Source organism: Ammodytes marinus, assembly GCF_949987685.1.
Source record: "Ammodytes marinus genome assembly, chromosome: 21".
Classification (NCBI taxonomy): Eukaryota; Metazoa; Chordata; class Actinopteri; order Uranoscopiformes; family Ammodytidae; genus Ammodytes; species Ammodytes marinus.
The window spans coordinates 25,774,539-25,791,157 of record NC_137225.1 but is presented as its reverse complement, the minus strand read 5'-3'; the positions used below and the strand labels follow the sequence as shown (position 1 = coordinate 25,791,157).

General features: G+C 40.9%; 3 protein-coding genes across 11 annotated transcripts in view; all 3 read right to left on the bottom strand.

The window, feature by feature from the left end:
- Positions 1-16,619, bottom strand: part of LOC307267615 (uncharacterized protein) — a 275,732-nt gene that overhangs the window by 130,598 nt on the left and 128,515 nt on the right. The window lies entirely within an intron of this gene.
- Positions 2,290-11,524, bottom strand: cavin4b (caveolae associated protein 4b). Its single transcript, XM_080050017.1, has 3 exons — positions 10,778-11,524; positions 5,326-5,596; positions 2,290-4,528 (listed from the first exon to the last, which is right to left on the bottom strand). Exons 1-3 carry the CDS (start codon positions 11,141-11,143, stop codon positions 4,212-4,214), a joined length of 954 nt encoding a protein of 317 aa, XP_079906143.1. The 5' UTR covers positions 11,144-11,524; the 3' UTR covers positions 2,290-4,211.
- The window catches only part of LOC307268044 (tomoregulin-1-like), a 19,967-nt gene continuing 17,608 nt past the window's right edge, over positions 14,261-16,619 (bottom strand). Inside the window, exon 9 of the mRNA XM_080050556.1 lies at positions 14,261-16,619. This exon is cut by the window's right edge and continues 282 nt beyond it. The gene's annotated coding sequence lies outside the window, so the exon portion shown is untranslated.

Genomic DNA, 16,619 nt, shown 5'->3' with positions numbered 1-16,619 from the left:
TGACGATAGAAAAAAAAAATCCAACTTTATTTCAAAGTTTTAGCAGGACATTTATAGTAGGCCTATCAAAAGTAAACATCACATAGCCTATAAACATAGTTAGACAATTTAAAAGAAAAAAAAGACGAGATAAAAAAAAACGTGATAAAATTAATTAAAAAAAGTCAGGACGTGTTTTTGAATTGATTCTCTCTGCGCTTGCGCACCGTGCAGCACCCGGCGGCTCCGCGCTGTTTCTGTAGATGAGTTTAGATTAGCCAGATGGAGCTAGGACATGACGATTTTGGTGAAGAGGAATATGCCGCGAGGAAGAGTGGATTTATGAATGGAGGTAATATAAATTAGGAGTAAGTATCTCTCTCGCTCTCTCTCGCTCTCTCTCTGACAAGCTAGAGGTAACGGCTAATAACTTAGTGTTCTAGCTTACTGTTCTTTAGCTAGCATGCTAACTGCTGTAATAACATTGGGCAAAGTTAGCGTCCCTTTTGGTTACGGGCTTATGTGCTGAAAGATAGCAGTTAGCAGCAGGCAAGGTAAGAGTTCCATTTACAAACGTATTTTCACTGAACTTGATCGTTAGCTAGAGTGCTAACTGCTGATATAATTGAAAGGATATTTGCGCACAAATTAAGCTAGCGTGTTAATGAATGGGCTTAAATAACCCACACTGACACTCCACCACATGGACCTGATCATCTCTGCTTTGTAGATCAGCATTTATCTCTGAGGTTCATGTCACAATGCAGAAGTTTAAGTTGCTAAAAGTAAACACACTGAGAATCCATCCCCCCTGGACCTGGACCTATTGTTCAAACACATTTAGTAAAACATGTCTCGTACTCTGAAGTTCTATGCTGTCGAATAAAGGTATAATTTGACCTGAGTTTGACTAAATTTGACCTGTGTTTTTCTAAGAAAGGAATAAGGAGTATTCCAGCTCGTTTAATACATTACCTGTATATGCTTCAGTGGCCCGTTTGCCATTCAAACTATTGCCACTGTGGTTTAGCTAAATGAATGTTTCTTGACGCGTTGTAACCAAAGATTGTCCAGTCCACTGGTTTCCCTTCAAAATAAAAGGGATTTATTTAAACTAAAAATGTTTTTAACAAAATAACAAAGCAGGCCAAACATTCTTTAAGCCTTTTCCTATAATATATCAAGTTTGTAATTCACAATATACGTATCAACCTCTGTCAGCATGATAGCTGACAATAGCAACAGCTGCTGCCAGTTACCTCCCTGATTATATGCACTTTGGGAATGATTCAACAGGCATATACTGCCCCAAGTGGTGGGAGGCAGAATACAAACAAAAACATAAAATTACTTTTACATATGCCAAACAGCCAATTAATTGCTGTGTTTTAATCTATGACCTTATATGTTGATAATTTGCCCTACAGTTTTATACCCTTTGACTTTGTAAACTTAGAAACATTCTTTGCACTTGTGGTCTCGTTTGCTGTTACATGTTATTTATGATAATCAGAAGGAAAATGAGACTGTCAGAAATATTTAAAAGTTCCTCGTAGCACGTTAATGAAGAAGTCTTGGTCTTTGGATCTTTTTAGACTTTATGTATAAACGTTTCTCTTTTTAATGATTTACTCTTGTTGGGATTTGTGTATTGTTGCTAAGCTTTCTGAATAAAACCAGGTAGATCTGTTGATCTACTGAAAAAGGAGAAATGTCTTTCATGCTTTTTGCGTCTTCAGTCCACCTGCTAGAGGAACTCTAGATCTGAGGCCATGGTTCTCAGCAGGAAATACATTACGTCACGTGAGCTGCAAGAAGTAAACTGGTAAAATGTCCAAAATATAATCAAATGTGATGATTCTTTGCCGGTAAAAAGTGGCAGAGCAAAGGGCTGAAATGGACTAAAGTGATAGACCTGTGCTGCGGTGAGCATCCACTGACTGTGAATTAATGGGTCATTTATAAATGGGTGTATTATCTTGCTGTCTGTTTTTGCTTTTTGCACTGTGGCTGGTGAGCTCCACACCAATTTAATTGTACAGCGCAATGACAATAAAGGCTGAAATCACAGCACAAGTTCTCCCCATACACACATTGGTCTAATGTTAGTATGGTTAACAGATTACTATTTTACTCCATCAGGTTTCAGAAATTCAAAAAGTCAAACTCACTTTATCGTCAAGAATAAAATATTGTACATTTATTCCATTTACATTTATTAATTTAAATCTGAATAATTGAAGCGCAGACTCGACTTACAGAAATAAAACAAGTGAGCTTTTATTTTTTTCTTAACACAAACATCGCTTTAATATTATATCTCTGACAAACTACAGCCATGCAGTCACTCACTAACAAACGCTAAGAACATCCACAATTCTGTAAAAATGTTAATTGTCCCAACAACACACAGTTACAAGGTTTGCTTACAGAATAAACATTTGCAATGGCGCTGTGATATACTGTATACTGCTTTATTTTCAATTGTGGTTGTCGATCAGTAAACTAAATGTAAGGGCGCTTTCACACCTGTCGTTTCTTGGTTGGATTAAAACTAACTCTGCTGTACTGCGGTTCCTTTGTTCAGATGAGAACACAGCACCAAACATGTGTACCGAGACCTCTTCAACAAGGTCTCGGCACACTTCCAAACCAACTGGTGCGGTCCGTTTGTGGTGAGAATGGACTCAATCCGACCCAACTTTGGACTAAACTAGCTCCCATAGCCAGCTACTATATGAGTTATGTAGTTTAGAGGGAACCCCCCCCCCCACCCCCCTCCCTGTAGGGGAGGACTGAAAATGAGGAAAATTCATTAACAATAAACAATTTAACAGTAAATTCTGATGATGAGGAGGGGGCCTTATTACATCATTTTTCAGGTCAAGCTACAGATTAAAACTACACATAGTTGTGTCAGTTCCTCTGTTAAAAGTAAAAGTTTATTTCTCTAAAATGTGTCAGGAATTCAGATTTTTAAGGCACATTCCCCCGCAGTGTCACTGGCTAATTCTGTCTCTCAGCCACTCAAACGTTATACAATACACTTTAAGATATAAATTATAGTTCTTCAATAAATAATTAAGGCTCTTAGACAAAGTATTTCACTTGTGTAAGGGTGAAAAAGATTTTCTGAATTATTCTTGTGTCTTTATTCAGAGCCACTTTTAAAGATCTTTGGGTACTTAGTAATCTAACAATAATACACAAACTAAAGGTCTCCAAAGGTCCTTTGTTTACCTACTGTCTCAACAGGGATCAACTTGAAAGATTTCACCTTTACTAAGTGCAAATCTCACTTTTTTCCTTTGAACCTTTTACAGAACCAAAGCACCATAACCCTGTTATAGACTCCCAACAGCTCAATCTCCTCAACATGCAAAACAAACAAGTGTACAGCAGCGGTGTGGAAAAGTGTTGAATTCTAAAAACTTTGTCCATTCATTTTCCAAAGTCAGTGTCAAAACAAACAAAAAGAAAACTATATTTGTTGATTTTATAATAAATGTCCAGAACACACGTTACGTAACGGCACATGAAATATCCTCAATGATTTCAGGAATCTGTTTGGTTGTTGTCTTGATGTCCAGTCAGATTGGATCCGTGACCGACCTTCTCGCTCTCTTCCTTTCAGCAACGTTCATGCAAAATGTCAATCTTCATTATTTGCATCTTTCAGCTCTGCTTGGTGGCAGCTTCCATAAAAAACCTTCTCTTTCGCTCCCTCTCTGTGGTCTCAGTGGTCCAAAGATAAACCCATCCTGTTGAGACCAGCCTGAGCTCACAAGCTTCACATTGGTTTCTCTCCCGCAGATTAGTCTGGACTTTCTCCAATCTGGCCCCGTCTGTTAGTGGAAGGCAGCCCCTGATTGGTTCATGTAGTCATCAATCTAGCCTCCAGTCAGACCGGACCCTCCCCCACTTTCTGTCTGTTAGTGGAAGGCAGCCCCTGATTGGTTCATGTAGTCGTTGACGTCAACATGGATCGACAATCAAGCTTGTAAGCCATGGCTGCTCTCACGAGGCTAGATTGACGACTACATGAACCAATCAGAAGCTGCATTCCACTATAAGGTACGAAAGTTAGATCAGAACGCAGGCTATGATTGGCCCGGGCATTTTTTGACTGGATTGGAGAAAGTCCAGACTGATCCGCGTTAGAAAAACGAATGTGAAGCTTGTGCGAGATCAGGCTTGTCTCTCCCTTCAGATCTTGTCAATTGTCTCTCGGTTTACGACAGCTGTTTCATGTCGTACATCGGCACCTCTGAATCCTCCTCTGCGGCCTCCTCTGCGGCCTTGGCGGCGTCCGGTGTTCCCTTGCGGCCCTTTGGCGGTGCGACGGGCACGGCTCCTTCTGTTGCTCCCTCTGTTGCTCCCTCTGTGGCCCCCTCCGCTCCCTCCTGGCCCTCCGCTACGGTCCGTTCCTTCTTCAGTCGGGCCGGGACGCTCTTGGACAAGGTTTCTTTAAAACTTTTTCCCGATTGCTTCATTCTTTCTCCGGACTGGCGGATCTTCTCACGCCTCTCGGTGGGCACGATGCGCTCGCCTGTGTGGGAGAACATTTTTATATTGTTTAGGTTTATTTTTTCTCTGAAACCACATTACTTATTTATTACTTGATTACTGACATATCCTGGTAATCTTAAAGTCACTGTAACTGTAAACCAGTTAAGAATCCACAAAATAATAAAGCATCTGAAAAGATTTATAGCCATTTGTATCAATCCAAATTAAAGAGACTGTCATTTAAGTTGGATAAACCTTACAAAAAAATTGGTGGTTTGGATGAAGCGGGCAAAGCTCTGGTTCTTATTACACAATAAGTATTTCGAACCAATGGTTTGATACGGCCATACCCACACCGTCCTGTCAAACCTTTTGGACAGTAACAAGAAAGCTGCTTGTTTTATAAAGTGTAATAATAATATATATAAACATTAAAGGTGCAGTGTGTAATATGACATCATCTAGAAAGTTCTACAAAGTTCTAGAATGCAACACTCCCTGGGTAACCCCAACCCTTTCGAATAATAACAGAAGCTACAGTGGCCTTCAAGGACAAGAACAATTCTACATTTTAAACAATGCACCTGATGACATTCCAACTATGACACTTTCAAGATGGCGGCACTAAGCCTTGGTCCAAAATATGGAGAAATATGGACATATATGAGACCCTTTCTAAGGGAAAAAATAATAATTCAAAAAAAAAGTTTTAGCTATTATGCACTAAATTAAATGTACTTATGGATATTATAATTACTTTCTACAAAATCTGCTAGGAAATAAAACCCAACATTCTACACACTGCAGGTTTAAACAACAAAAGGACTTGTTCCACACCTAGCTTGTGGGCCCTGTCGCCCATGTTCGCGCGGGTCTTGCTCATGTTTTCCTTGGAGAAAGTTGCCTTAAAGCTCTCGATGCGCGTGAGGCCGGTCTTCTTAGCGTGTTCGGCTGGAGCGGACTCCTTCTCCTCCACCACCATGTATTCCTCGTCAGACTCCGGCGGGAGATCAAACTTGTCCGGTTCCACCTCGGCTCTGGCGGCCGCATCACCGCTAGATTCCGCTGGCTCATTTCCCGGTGCCACTGACTTCACCTCCTGGTCGCCCTGAGGTTTGAAAACACAGAATGGAAGATGAGAGTCAACATCGTGATTCAATTACTGATTTGATAATCTTTATTGTCCCTTAAAGCTGCTATGAGGAACTTTTAAATATTTCTGAAGCAGTCTCATTTTCACTCTGATGATCATAAATAACATGTAACAGCAAACGAGACCATCAGTGCTAAGAATGCTATTTTTATGGTATATAGTTTTTCTTAATGCCTTTGTCATGGATAAGCTCACCCAGGAACAACAGCTGGCGTGGTAAAAACACTACCGCTTTTGTCCAAAGGGGGCGCTAGAATTAACACACATTGGAAGTTCCTCGGAGCAGCTTTGAAGGGCAATTTGGTTTGCATCCAGTAGTGGGAAACCGCATCATACAATAAATACATAGACATTAATTGCTCATGTTCATCAGGATTATAATACATTTGGATGGGCTATAAAAGCACACATGGAGTCCATTAGAAATGTTTTAATTCAAACTACTACCCCAGTTAGTTCAACAACACAACAGCTGATGGCGCAAATTATTTTAAGTGTCAGTTTGGAGGGCCAGCTAGACCTTAGCCCTAACCCTTGATGCCAGAGGGAATCGAGACACCCTACCCATACATGTGAATGCGCTATTCACAGGGCAGAGTTAAGGGGTTAAAGAGTAGGGCTGGATTGGGAATGGGCCTTAAAATTGTGTCATGCAGACTTTAGCCGTTAGCTTGCAGGCCTTGATCCCGCCTCCATAAATAAACCCCTGCACCTGTTTCAGCAGCTCAGGACCCTGCTGTAGGAAGCTAAACATATCAACGGACAGACGTGTACGGAGCAAAGCAACGTCACCATGGCAAAGATCGGCTTTCACTTGGACACGGAAGGGAGCAGAAAAATGTTGAGGCACACACTCTGCAAACCGACCCAGATCTCTGCAGAAGTTTTTTGTCTTTTTTTTTAGGGTTAGGGTTATTTTACCAGGCAAGAATTGCTTGAGATCAAATTAGATCTTTTTCAAGCAAAGCCTGGCCAAAATGGCAGCAGTAAAATATTAGACAACCCTTAAAAGAAAAGCACAGACATGAGGAAAGGAGACAAATACAGTCCAAAGGGCGAATAAGAGGGAGGAAGAGGAGGCAGATACACCGAAAAATGTTGTGATGACGATAAAATACTTTGCATTGAAACATAAACGCACTCCAAAATGTGCCATTAAAAACTTGTGAGCCGAGTTTTAACAGAAGTTATTGACTTTGTGAAGCTTGACCTTGAGTCTTGACCTGACTGTCCCACTCATTCATACTGGGAAATGACCAGTTCAACTGCTGCAGTTCCACAGATAACAGTTAAGTTATTTAAATAAGTTAAGTGAAATTGCTTTATTGGTCAATTTACACAAGGCATATTGAAATGAGTCTTTTCTCATCTCCCCTCTCAAGTTCCCACACTCCAGAGGGGGTCCTCACACAGGGTCAGCCATAGTACAGCGCCCCTGGAGCAGTTTTGGGCTTAAGTACACAATGGTAGAGATGTTAGGCACTTGTTTTACAACTAAAACCCTCATGGCCGGTGACGGGGATCGAACCAGCGACCTCATGGTGACTGGTTGGCCATCCGACTGTAAGCCACTCTTACAGAATAGAAAAACAGATTAGTAACAAAGTACTGGGCTGTTTAGAGTTAAGAGAGGGACTTAAGTACATAGTGATCTGTAGTGAAATGTGACGGATACATTTACTGGGGTCCAAATTCAACCTCAACCAGAGCCCCCTGAAACCCTAAAGTTTGGACAACACCTCAGTAAGACAGCAAGGGACAACAGGCAAAAGAACTGACCAACTTTCCATCAGTAATCAAAGGAATTTCTCAAACAGTTGTAGATGTTTGAATGAATCCATATAGTTGAATGAAACCCTTAAGGCTTGTTAGCGTACTAGCATGTACTGTAGCATGCTAATGGGATCATCGGCAGCTTCGATTACATGCATCATAGGCGCTATACGACACCCGGCAGACAGGCTGACATTTCCAAAGCTTTGACAGAACGCATAACACTCATAACTTAGCTACACGGCAGGAGCAGCTAGCATACCAAAACCTAAGCTTTTCTCCCCCATATATATATATTATTTATTTACTGCCTAGAGACCATTTGACTTGACTGTGTGGGCTTGGCCGTAGCAAACAGTATCCATAGCTAATGTAATTGTTTTTTATATAACGGCTTGAAGGTTTTTTTTTTTTTTTTTTTTAACTGTGGGCAAGGAAGAGTGGGGGTCAAAGGTCGTGAGCCCATCTGACCCTATGACATCATAGTTATGTGCCGAACACCCAGAGAGGAAATGCTCCATCAGTCTCAGTCTAGCTACACGGGATTAGCCTGACCTGTCTGTTAGCAGCTAACGAGATGATTTATAACCCGCAAAAAAACTGCAAAGAGAGAGAGAATGCAAGGGAAAGAGAGAGAGAGAGTGGGAGAGAGAGGGAGAGAGAGAGAGCGAAAGATGGAGAAAGAGAGATAGAGATAGAGAAAGATGGAGAGAGAGAGAGAGAGAGAGAGAGAGAGAGCAGACAACTATATTAGGAGTTGGTGGATGTTCACACTCAGAATAACCTGGTCCGTCAGTGCTCAGCTGGCACAGTCACTTACAGGAGAGGAACCACATAGCAGCTAGGCTAACCGAACACACTCTATGAATTATACTATGTTGGATCAAATTTAGGCTGTTTTCATTCAAACTTGAAGGGCCGGTTTCGCATGGAATAAGCCTAGTTCTGGACTAGATAGTACTTTCAATGGACAATCTCCTTTCAAAATTCCTTTTAGTCCAGGACTTGGCTTAATCCATGTCTGTGAAACTGGCCCTAAGAGTTTCAGTTGTAGCGTCAAAACTCCAAAATGTAGTGCAGACAGTTGACTTGAAAGTTTGAGTTTTCATAATCTCTTTAATTTTAACAGTGCGGTTAAATCCAATGTCAATTTTCAGTGTGAATTCAGCGAGTTATTGTGCTTTTCACAGCATGTAGAGAATAGTAAAGTTAAGATGTCGAGGTCAGGGCGGTGAATGGTCCTGCAAAGCATCTGACTTCAATGCAGGATTTGTGTTGTGTCATAAACCTGCAATTGAAATATTTCCCCTTTTTATTTTCCATAGCTTCGATCTTTCCCTAAACTTAAACATAGTGCAGATGTTGTAGAAAAGTGAAACAAAAAGTTTGCAGACCATTTTGAGTTAATTAAAAACGTATAATGTTATGCACATCCATCCACGTTGTTATTGGTTTCAGAACTAAAATGAATATTCATATCAATTAACTAAAGTCCGCAAAACAGCTAAATGCTCAGAGAAATACTTAACTTTATTACACCATTTTGCATTGTCCGATAATGTGAACATTCCCCTTTTCCTTTAAAGGTGCAGTGTGTAGTATGACATCATCATGAAAGTTCTACAAAGTTCTTGAATGCAACGCTCCCTGGGTAACCCCACCCCTTTCAAATAATAACAGAAGCTACAGTGGCCTTCAAGGACAAGAACAATTCAAAATTTTAAACAATGCACCTGATGACATTCCAACTATGACACTTTCAAGATGGCGGCACTAGGCCTTGGTCCAAAATATGCAGAAATATGGACATATATGAGACCCTTTCTAAGGGAAAAATAAATAATTAAAAAAAATGTTTCAGCTATTATGCACTAAATTAAATGTACTTATGGATATTATAATTACTTTCTACAAAATCTGCTAGGAAATAAAACCCAAAATTCTACACACTGCAGGTTTAACATAACCTCGATCTTACCCTAAATTTAGACATCTAGCAGATATTGTTGAAAAGTGAAAAATGTCTAAAATGTTTTGCAGACCATTTTCATTGTCCGATAATGTGAACGCACCGTAGACATAAACATTGGAATCTTTCCCATCCCTCATCACAGTGTTGCAAGTGTGCGTGTGTGTGCGTGTGTGTGTGTGTGTGTGTGTGCGTGTGTGTGTGTGTGTGTGTGTGTGTGTGTGTAGCAGAATGCAGCTGCTTCCATCCAGCCAATCACAGGGGTTTTCTGAGGTTTTATCATTATGTGACCTCACTGACCCGCAGCAACATTCCACTGTACAGTCCGTTACAGTAATGAGCCACGCCCCTCTGAGCTAATCCTGGATCTAGTCTGCAGTTAAAGGTGCTCCGAGGAACTTTTTAAATATTTCTGAAACAGTCTCATTTTTCCTCTGATGATCATAAATTACATGTGACAGCAAACGAGACCATCAGTGCAAAGAATGCTATTTTTATATAGTTTCTCTTAATGCCTTTGTCATGGGTATACGCTCACCTAGGAACAACAGCTGCTATTTTGTCCAAAGGAGGTGCAAGAATTAACAAAAACTGAAATACACATGTGTAGAGCATCCGTAATTGTCATGTTGGCGAATGTCAGCAAAGCTAATTGCAATCGTTGATGTATCAGATTTCTTGGCTGTAGCTCAAAAATAAGTAAAAACTAATTGCTATCTCAACTCAAGTATCAGAAGCCTCAGCTCCAAGATGCAACTGGTTTTCCATTCCTGAAACCATTCCGTAGATTCAACTTGTCAGGATTTTTGAGGATTTTAATTTTTCTGAATCACAACAGCCTAATCTTCATTCACAGATAGTTATCTCTAATTGAATCCCCCTCTGTGCTCTGGCTACAGATCGGTGGTGTAACCTTACAACACACTGACGGTTATACAGGGCTAAAATAACCAGGTCACCATCGCGCTGGCAGCTGCTAACAGTGAAGGCCAAAAAAGTAAAATGAAGTGTGTGTGTGTGTGTGTGTGTGTGTGTGTGTGTGTGTGTGTGTGTGTGTCATAAATCCGCCTCTGATGAAGCATCCACAGACAATAAAGAGTACTTGACATTAAAACAAACTTTTTCCTTTGCATTCAAATGACTGAACATCTCACCTGATAAATGAGAGTGTGTGTGTGTGTGTGTGTGTGAGAGTGAGTGAGTGAGTGTGTGTGTGTGTGTGTGTGTGAGAGTGCGTGCGTGTCTGTGTGAGTGAGTGAGTGAATGACTGACTGACTGACTGACTATATCTCTGTCTGTCCGTCTTTCTATCCGTCTGTAAGCAATATTCATAGCAAGCATCAATCAATACATTTTCCCAATATTTAAATCAAACACAAACCCAGTCTTCTCACCTGGTAAATGACGACTCTGAACTTGTTCTTGGCGAGCAGATCTCCCTGTGTGAGTTCCACCTTCTTCACTCTGACGTTCTGGTTCTCCACCCTCACTCTCACGTCCTTGATGTGGCGACTGACCTTGCGTGTTTTCTCCAGCAGTCTGTCTACGGCCGTGCTTGTGTTGGCGTGATCGCTCGTCAGTTTGACCACGTCCGTCTGGATGGTTTTAACCGTGCTCTCCAGCTCTAGTTGACGCTCTTCCATGCGTTTCTGTGTGGTCTGGACAGTGTCCATGAGGCCAGCGACGCGCTCCAACAAAGCCATAATGCTCCCGGCATCGTCCCCGCCGCCGCCCGTAGGCATGCCCGGTTTATCTGCCATGCTCGCTTGTCGATTTCGATTCTTTGGGACTGAAAAAAATCGTCTATAAAGATTGCTTCGTTGATGGAACGATACTTGCTTGTCGATTCGCCTTTTCAAAAAGCTGTCAGACTTGTCTATTGGTTAAATTCTTGATACCTTGGTTTATCAAATTTCAAATGTTCGAAAACTAAGTGAACCAAAGGTAAAAGGGACCAGGGGGATTAGGAAGGAGTTGGGTTTACGGAGAGGAAAGTCGAGGTCCAGCGAGGTCTTTGTTGAAATTGTTCAGCGAAATCTTTGATAATTTGACGAAAAACTGGAAATTCAAAGCCACAAAAGAGAAGAGAATAAGTCTTGAGGCATCAGGGGGGTCCAGTGGAGGAGAGGAGCGAGGGAATAGATGCCTCCCTCTGAAGGAAGAGGGGCAGAAAGGAACGGATCAAGCCTGGTGGTCGACCCTGAAACTACTGACAGACTCCACCCTGCACAGAGAGGGAGGGGTGGGTGTGTGTGTGTGTGTGTGTGTGTGTGTATGTGAGTGTGTGTGTGTGTGTGTGTGTGTGTGTGTGTGTGTGTGCAACTATTTTTGTGAGAACAAATTTGAGTTTTCGACCTTAAGAGTGAGGATATTTTTCGATTAGGGATGGGGTACGTCTCCAGGAATATTAGTGCTAGTATGTAAATACCGCAAAAGGGGTGTGTGTGTGTGTGTGTGTGTGTGTGTGTGTGTGTGTGTGTGTGTGTGTGTGTGTGTGTGTGTGTGTGTGTGTGTGTGTGTGTGAAAGGAATATTCAGAAAGAGTATCAGTGAGTTTTAACAATGTTTAATCAGTGTTTTAAAAATATGGTGCTAGATTTTTAAGGGTTAAGGTTCAGATCTTATTTCAAGTTTGTCTGACTCCAATTAGGCTGTGTGTGTGTGTGTGTGTGCGTGTGCGTGTGCGTGTGCGTTCGATATGGCCTCAAACTGCCCGTCAATCTCAGACTTTAATAATTGAAAATGGATATTTCGGTGGAACGCATGTGTTAACGAGTGAGAGAGATTGGGAGTGACATGGATCCCTGTGCTTCTGTGTGTGTTCTGTGTTGCTATAAATACACAGTGAGGGTAAAGTGACTCCGTGCTGCTTTGGGGAGATGAGTGTATTAAAAGCAATGGAAACCCCCTCCCCATAATACATCTATCAACTATCTATCTGTCACCTTTTCACTTGTTCTGTTCATAATCCCTCCCTCTAGGGTTAGATTTATTTTTTGTGGCCTCCAAAACGAGCGGCTAAGTTTCCTTACACAAATACCACTTGCTGCCATCACTGCCATCTTTGTAAGTTACTCCTCAAGTTAGTTGGATAGTTGTGGGCTGCGTTTACGATTGCCACATACTTCACTTGATATTTAGTCTGGTAGAAACAGATTTAGTTTGTCCCAATACATGATGTCAGATGCAGCATGCTGAAAAATACCCAGATGTCCTACTACATCCGGTGGTGATTTTTTAGTGTTGAAACCAGCAGCTTTATGGAGGTTCTGACCCACAATCCACTGCAGCAGAAGTTACACATCACATGGACTGAGCCTCCCAGTGAAAATAACCAGCAATGAGACGGATATAAAAGCAAGAGGCAAGTTCAAGGAGCCATGTTAGGATGAAATAAATAAGTTTAAGTATGTTCCAATTGTAGTATACTGCATGCTAACTACACAGTGAAAGTTCCTCGGTGCACCTTTAAGTAGCTGACAACTCCAGTGTCCTTGAAAGTTCAGAAAACTTCCCAAACCCTGGAAAGTTGCCAAGTGATGATCGAAGCCCACAAGAAAAGAAAGGATGAATAAGAAAGAGAGAGAGACAGAGATACGGGGAGAGAGAGAGTGAGTGAGAAAGAGAGAGAGTGTTAGGAATGAGGTGAGGTGAGAATAGAGAGACGAGGGGACTCCCCACTGTCTAAAACCTACACCAGCTGCTGCCTATAATTATCCTGCCGTCACTGATATATTTAACACCAGCGTGTATAATACATGCACTGTGTCCCAGTCCCCATCCTTCCCTCTGTGTGTGTGTGTGTGTGTTCCAGTCCCCAATCCTTCCCTGATATTAGTATGTTAGAAAAATATTTAGTTTGTCCCAATACATGATGTCAGATGCAGCATGCTGAAAAATATCCAGATGTCCTTACTACATCCGGTGGTGATTTTTTAGTGTTGAAACCAGCAGCTTTATGGAGGTTCTGACCCACAATCCACTGCAGCAGAAGTTACACATCACATTATACCATAGTCTGTGTGAATCCTCTATTCTGATTGGCTGGAGAACATTCCATAGGTGTGGATTAACCCCTGATGTATGGACACCTAGATGGAACTGTTTACATTCTGTCCACTTTAATGCGTCGCCGGCTCGCCGCTGATTAAACTGTGTTGATAAGGGATTTATAAAGCCTAAAATATCATGCCGTGCAATAGCCTCTGGACACCACAGGATGGCGCTCGCAACACAAGAGCTGTAGTAACGATAGTAGTAAAATAAAGTGGCTAAACTAAATGTCCTCTGGTTAAACGTCAATGGTTATGAATGCTGTCAGTACTCGCCTCCACAGCGTCCATTAATTCCTGATAACTGGACACCTCGTCGGGCATTAATCCTTATATATTCCATTTCTAACATGTCTGTACTGAAGAAAACACCATTTCACTGCACCTTACTTCTGATGTTTTCAAGTAGTATTGATTTAATATCTAAGACCTGTAACTTCTTCACTATATTTAAAATTTAATTTAATTTTTTAATATGCCACTTCCTTTTAATTTCCACTGTCTTAAGTTGGATGACGTGTGATATGTGCCTATGTGCTTTTCCCATATGTGTGTGTGTGAGTGAGTGAGTGAGTGAGTGAGTGAGTGAGTGAGTGAGTGAGTGTGTGTGTGTGTGTGTGTGTGTGCTCTACTGCAAACAAAATCTACCTCAGGGTCCTTATAAAGTAACTTGACTTGATCTTGTTCTTAATCCATTGTCTGTATAATATTATAAAATCATTTGTGTTTTTCCATCTGACGAAATCTGCTGTCCGGTGCGAGATAATAAATAAAAGACACGTTGGTTTCAGACATCATAATTTAATTGTTTTTCATCTACGGCCACAGTCTAAACATCAACGTCACGGGTTCATGCATTACGAACATCTAAATTACCGGGTTCCTTAAACGCATCGCGACCGAGACCTTAGCTTCAAATCAATGCGATCTCAGTTCAGCGTTTTTTAAAAGGTGCTACGAGGAACTTTTTAAATATTTCTGAAACAGTCTCGTTTTTCCTCTGATGATCATAAATTACATGTAACAGCAAACGAGACCATCCGTGCTAAAGAATGCTATTTTAATATAGTTTTTCTTAATGCCTTTGTCATGGCTATACGCTCACCCAGGAACAACAGCTGGCGTGGTAAAAACACTACCGCTTTTGTCCAAAGGGGGGCGCTAGAATTAATACAAACTGAAAGTTCCTCGGAGCAGCTTTAAGGGGAACCTCCCAGCTTATTGAGCCTACTCCTTCTTCTTCTTCTTCTTCTTCTTCTTCTACCACAATTAAAACGACCAACACGGACACTTCGTACCATTGTTACAAATTATATATATATATAAAAAAAGGAAAATAAACTCGACCAAAAATAACAACGTAAAATACAAGTCGTTTAAATTAACATTAGCTTTGTCAAAACATACACACGAAAAAAAAACATTGTAATCCATTTTTTCCTGAATTAAAATAAAATATAATAAAAAAAATAAAAGAAACCTGTACACGTCAGCTTGTACCTTTAGTAATGTTCTAAGCAGTAGAAAAAACAGCATTTTGGTTTTTTAGGTGCATCGCAGAACAACTATGAAAGAACACATTAAAAATTAAGTTTGTCTTAGTGACATCAGCGGTTTGGTTTTGACCCTGTGAGACGCAATGAAACACAATTTAGTCTAGTCGAGTTTAGCAACAATTACTGCAGGAAGGAATCCCAATGCTACCGCTTGAATTTTGATGCACGTTTATTAGTGATATTACGGTAACAGTGCACTCGTGTCCTTCAAGCATAGGCACCGTAATACCACTAATAGACGTGCATTAAAATTTAGTTGGCTTTGACCAAGTTTTTCCAGTTTTCACAGTTTTCTACTGAACCACTAATCGAAAACAACTTTACACTCTACAATACACTCCCTTGGTCCCTTATCAACACACACACACGCGCACGCGCACGCACACGCACACACGCACACACACACACACACACACACTCTTCAGTGGTCCCTGATAATCTTGTGGTCTTGGTACACAGCGCCCTCTTGTGTATTAAGGCTTTTATAACACAAATAAATGCTTCATAGGAATAATGAAAACGAAATGCAAACAGGGCAGCAACACACAGGTTGCGTTCCGAATCGCATACTTTCTACTATATAGTATGTAGAAAAAAGATTTAGGATGTCCCGATTCTTGTGGCCAGATTTAGGATGGTTAGAAGTACCCGGATGTCCTACTTCATGCGGCCAAGATTGTTAGTGTTGAAAAGTGCATCCTATTTGGGCGATTCTGACCCACAATCCAATGCGCACGTGAAGTGACGTAACATCGACGAAGCCTCCATATGAAAACAAGCGGGGATGCGACGGATATAAAAGCAAGAGGCAAGATCAAGGCGCAATGTTATGATGAAATAAGAGAGAAAAGTATGTCCCAATAGTATGCCTACTGCATCCTAACTAGATTCTTTTTATCGTCGGATGTAGTATGTAGAATAGAAAAAAGAAAGAGTATGCGATTCGGAACGCAACCACAGTCTGATGTCTTTCTCACAAGCCACTGAGTACCGGAGTAATGTTGACATTTAAAAAATGCCCCAAATTTATCATTTCTAACATATTTTACCATTAGTTTTGTGTTCAATACTCTGAACCAAAAATCCTAGCCTCAAGATTAATTTTTTTTCTCGACAATGTAACCCTAAAACACACACAAAACAATCAGCTATGTGTCATATTTCAATGTAAACATGGAGGATGCAGTGGGTTATTGATAGTTATTATGTGAGGCTAGTTCATAAGCCAAACCCTCAAATAGATTAATGTGCGTCTCACAGGGTTAAAACAATAAGAAAAGACAATCCGTGTGTGTGTGTGTGTGTGTGTGTGTGTGTGTGTGTGTGTGTGTGTGTGTGTGTGTGTGTGTGTGTGTGTGTGTGTGTGTGTGTGTGTGTGTGTGTGTGTGTGTGTGTGTGTGTGTGTGTGTGTGTGTGTGTGTGTGTGTGTGTGTGTGTGTGTGTGTCCAGTTTGTGTGTGAAGATACAATCAGATAAATAAAGTGTCCTGCCCAAGAATCCAACGAGTTTCAGAGTCCCGAAACAACGGCAAGACTTCAAACTGTCCAGACGGAGAAAAAAATCAAAAATATTTAAAAAAAATTTTTTTTTTTTAAAAATCAAAAAATCGACGAAAAGTTTCCAAAATAA

Bases quoted from the DNA above. Each gene is read 5' to 3' on its own strand.
- cavin4b (XM_080050017.1), bottom strand. From the start codon at position 11,143: ATGGCAGATAAACCGGGCATGCCTACGGGCGGCGGCGGGGACGATGCC. The intron at 5,597-10,777 runs GTGAGAAGACTG...TTCAAACCTCAG, and splicing joins TCAGAGTCGTCATTTACCAG to GGCGACCAGGAGGTGAAGTC. The intron at 4,529-5,325 runs GTGTGGAACAAG...TCTCCCACACAG, and splicing joins CGACAGGGCCCACAAGCTAG to GCGAGCGCATCGTGCCCACC.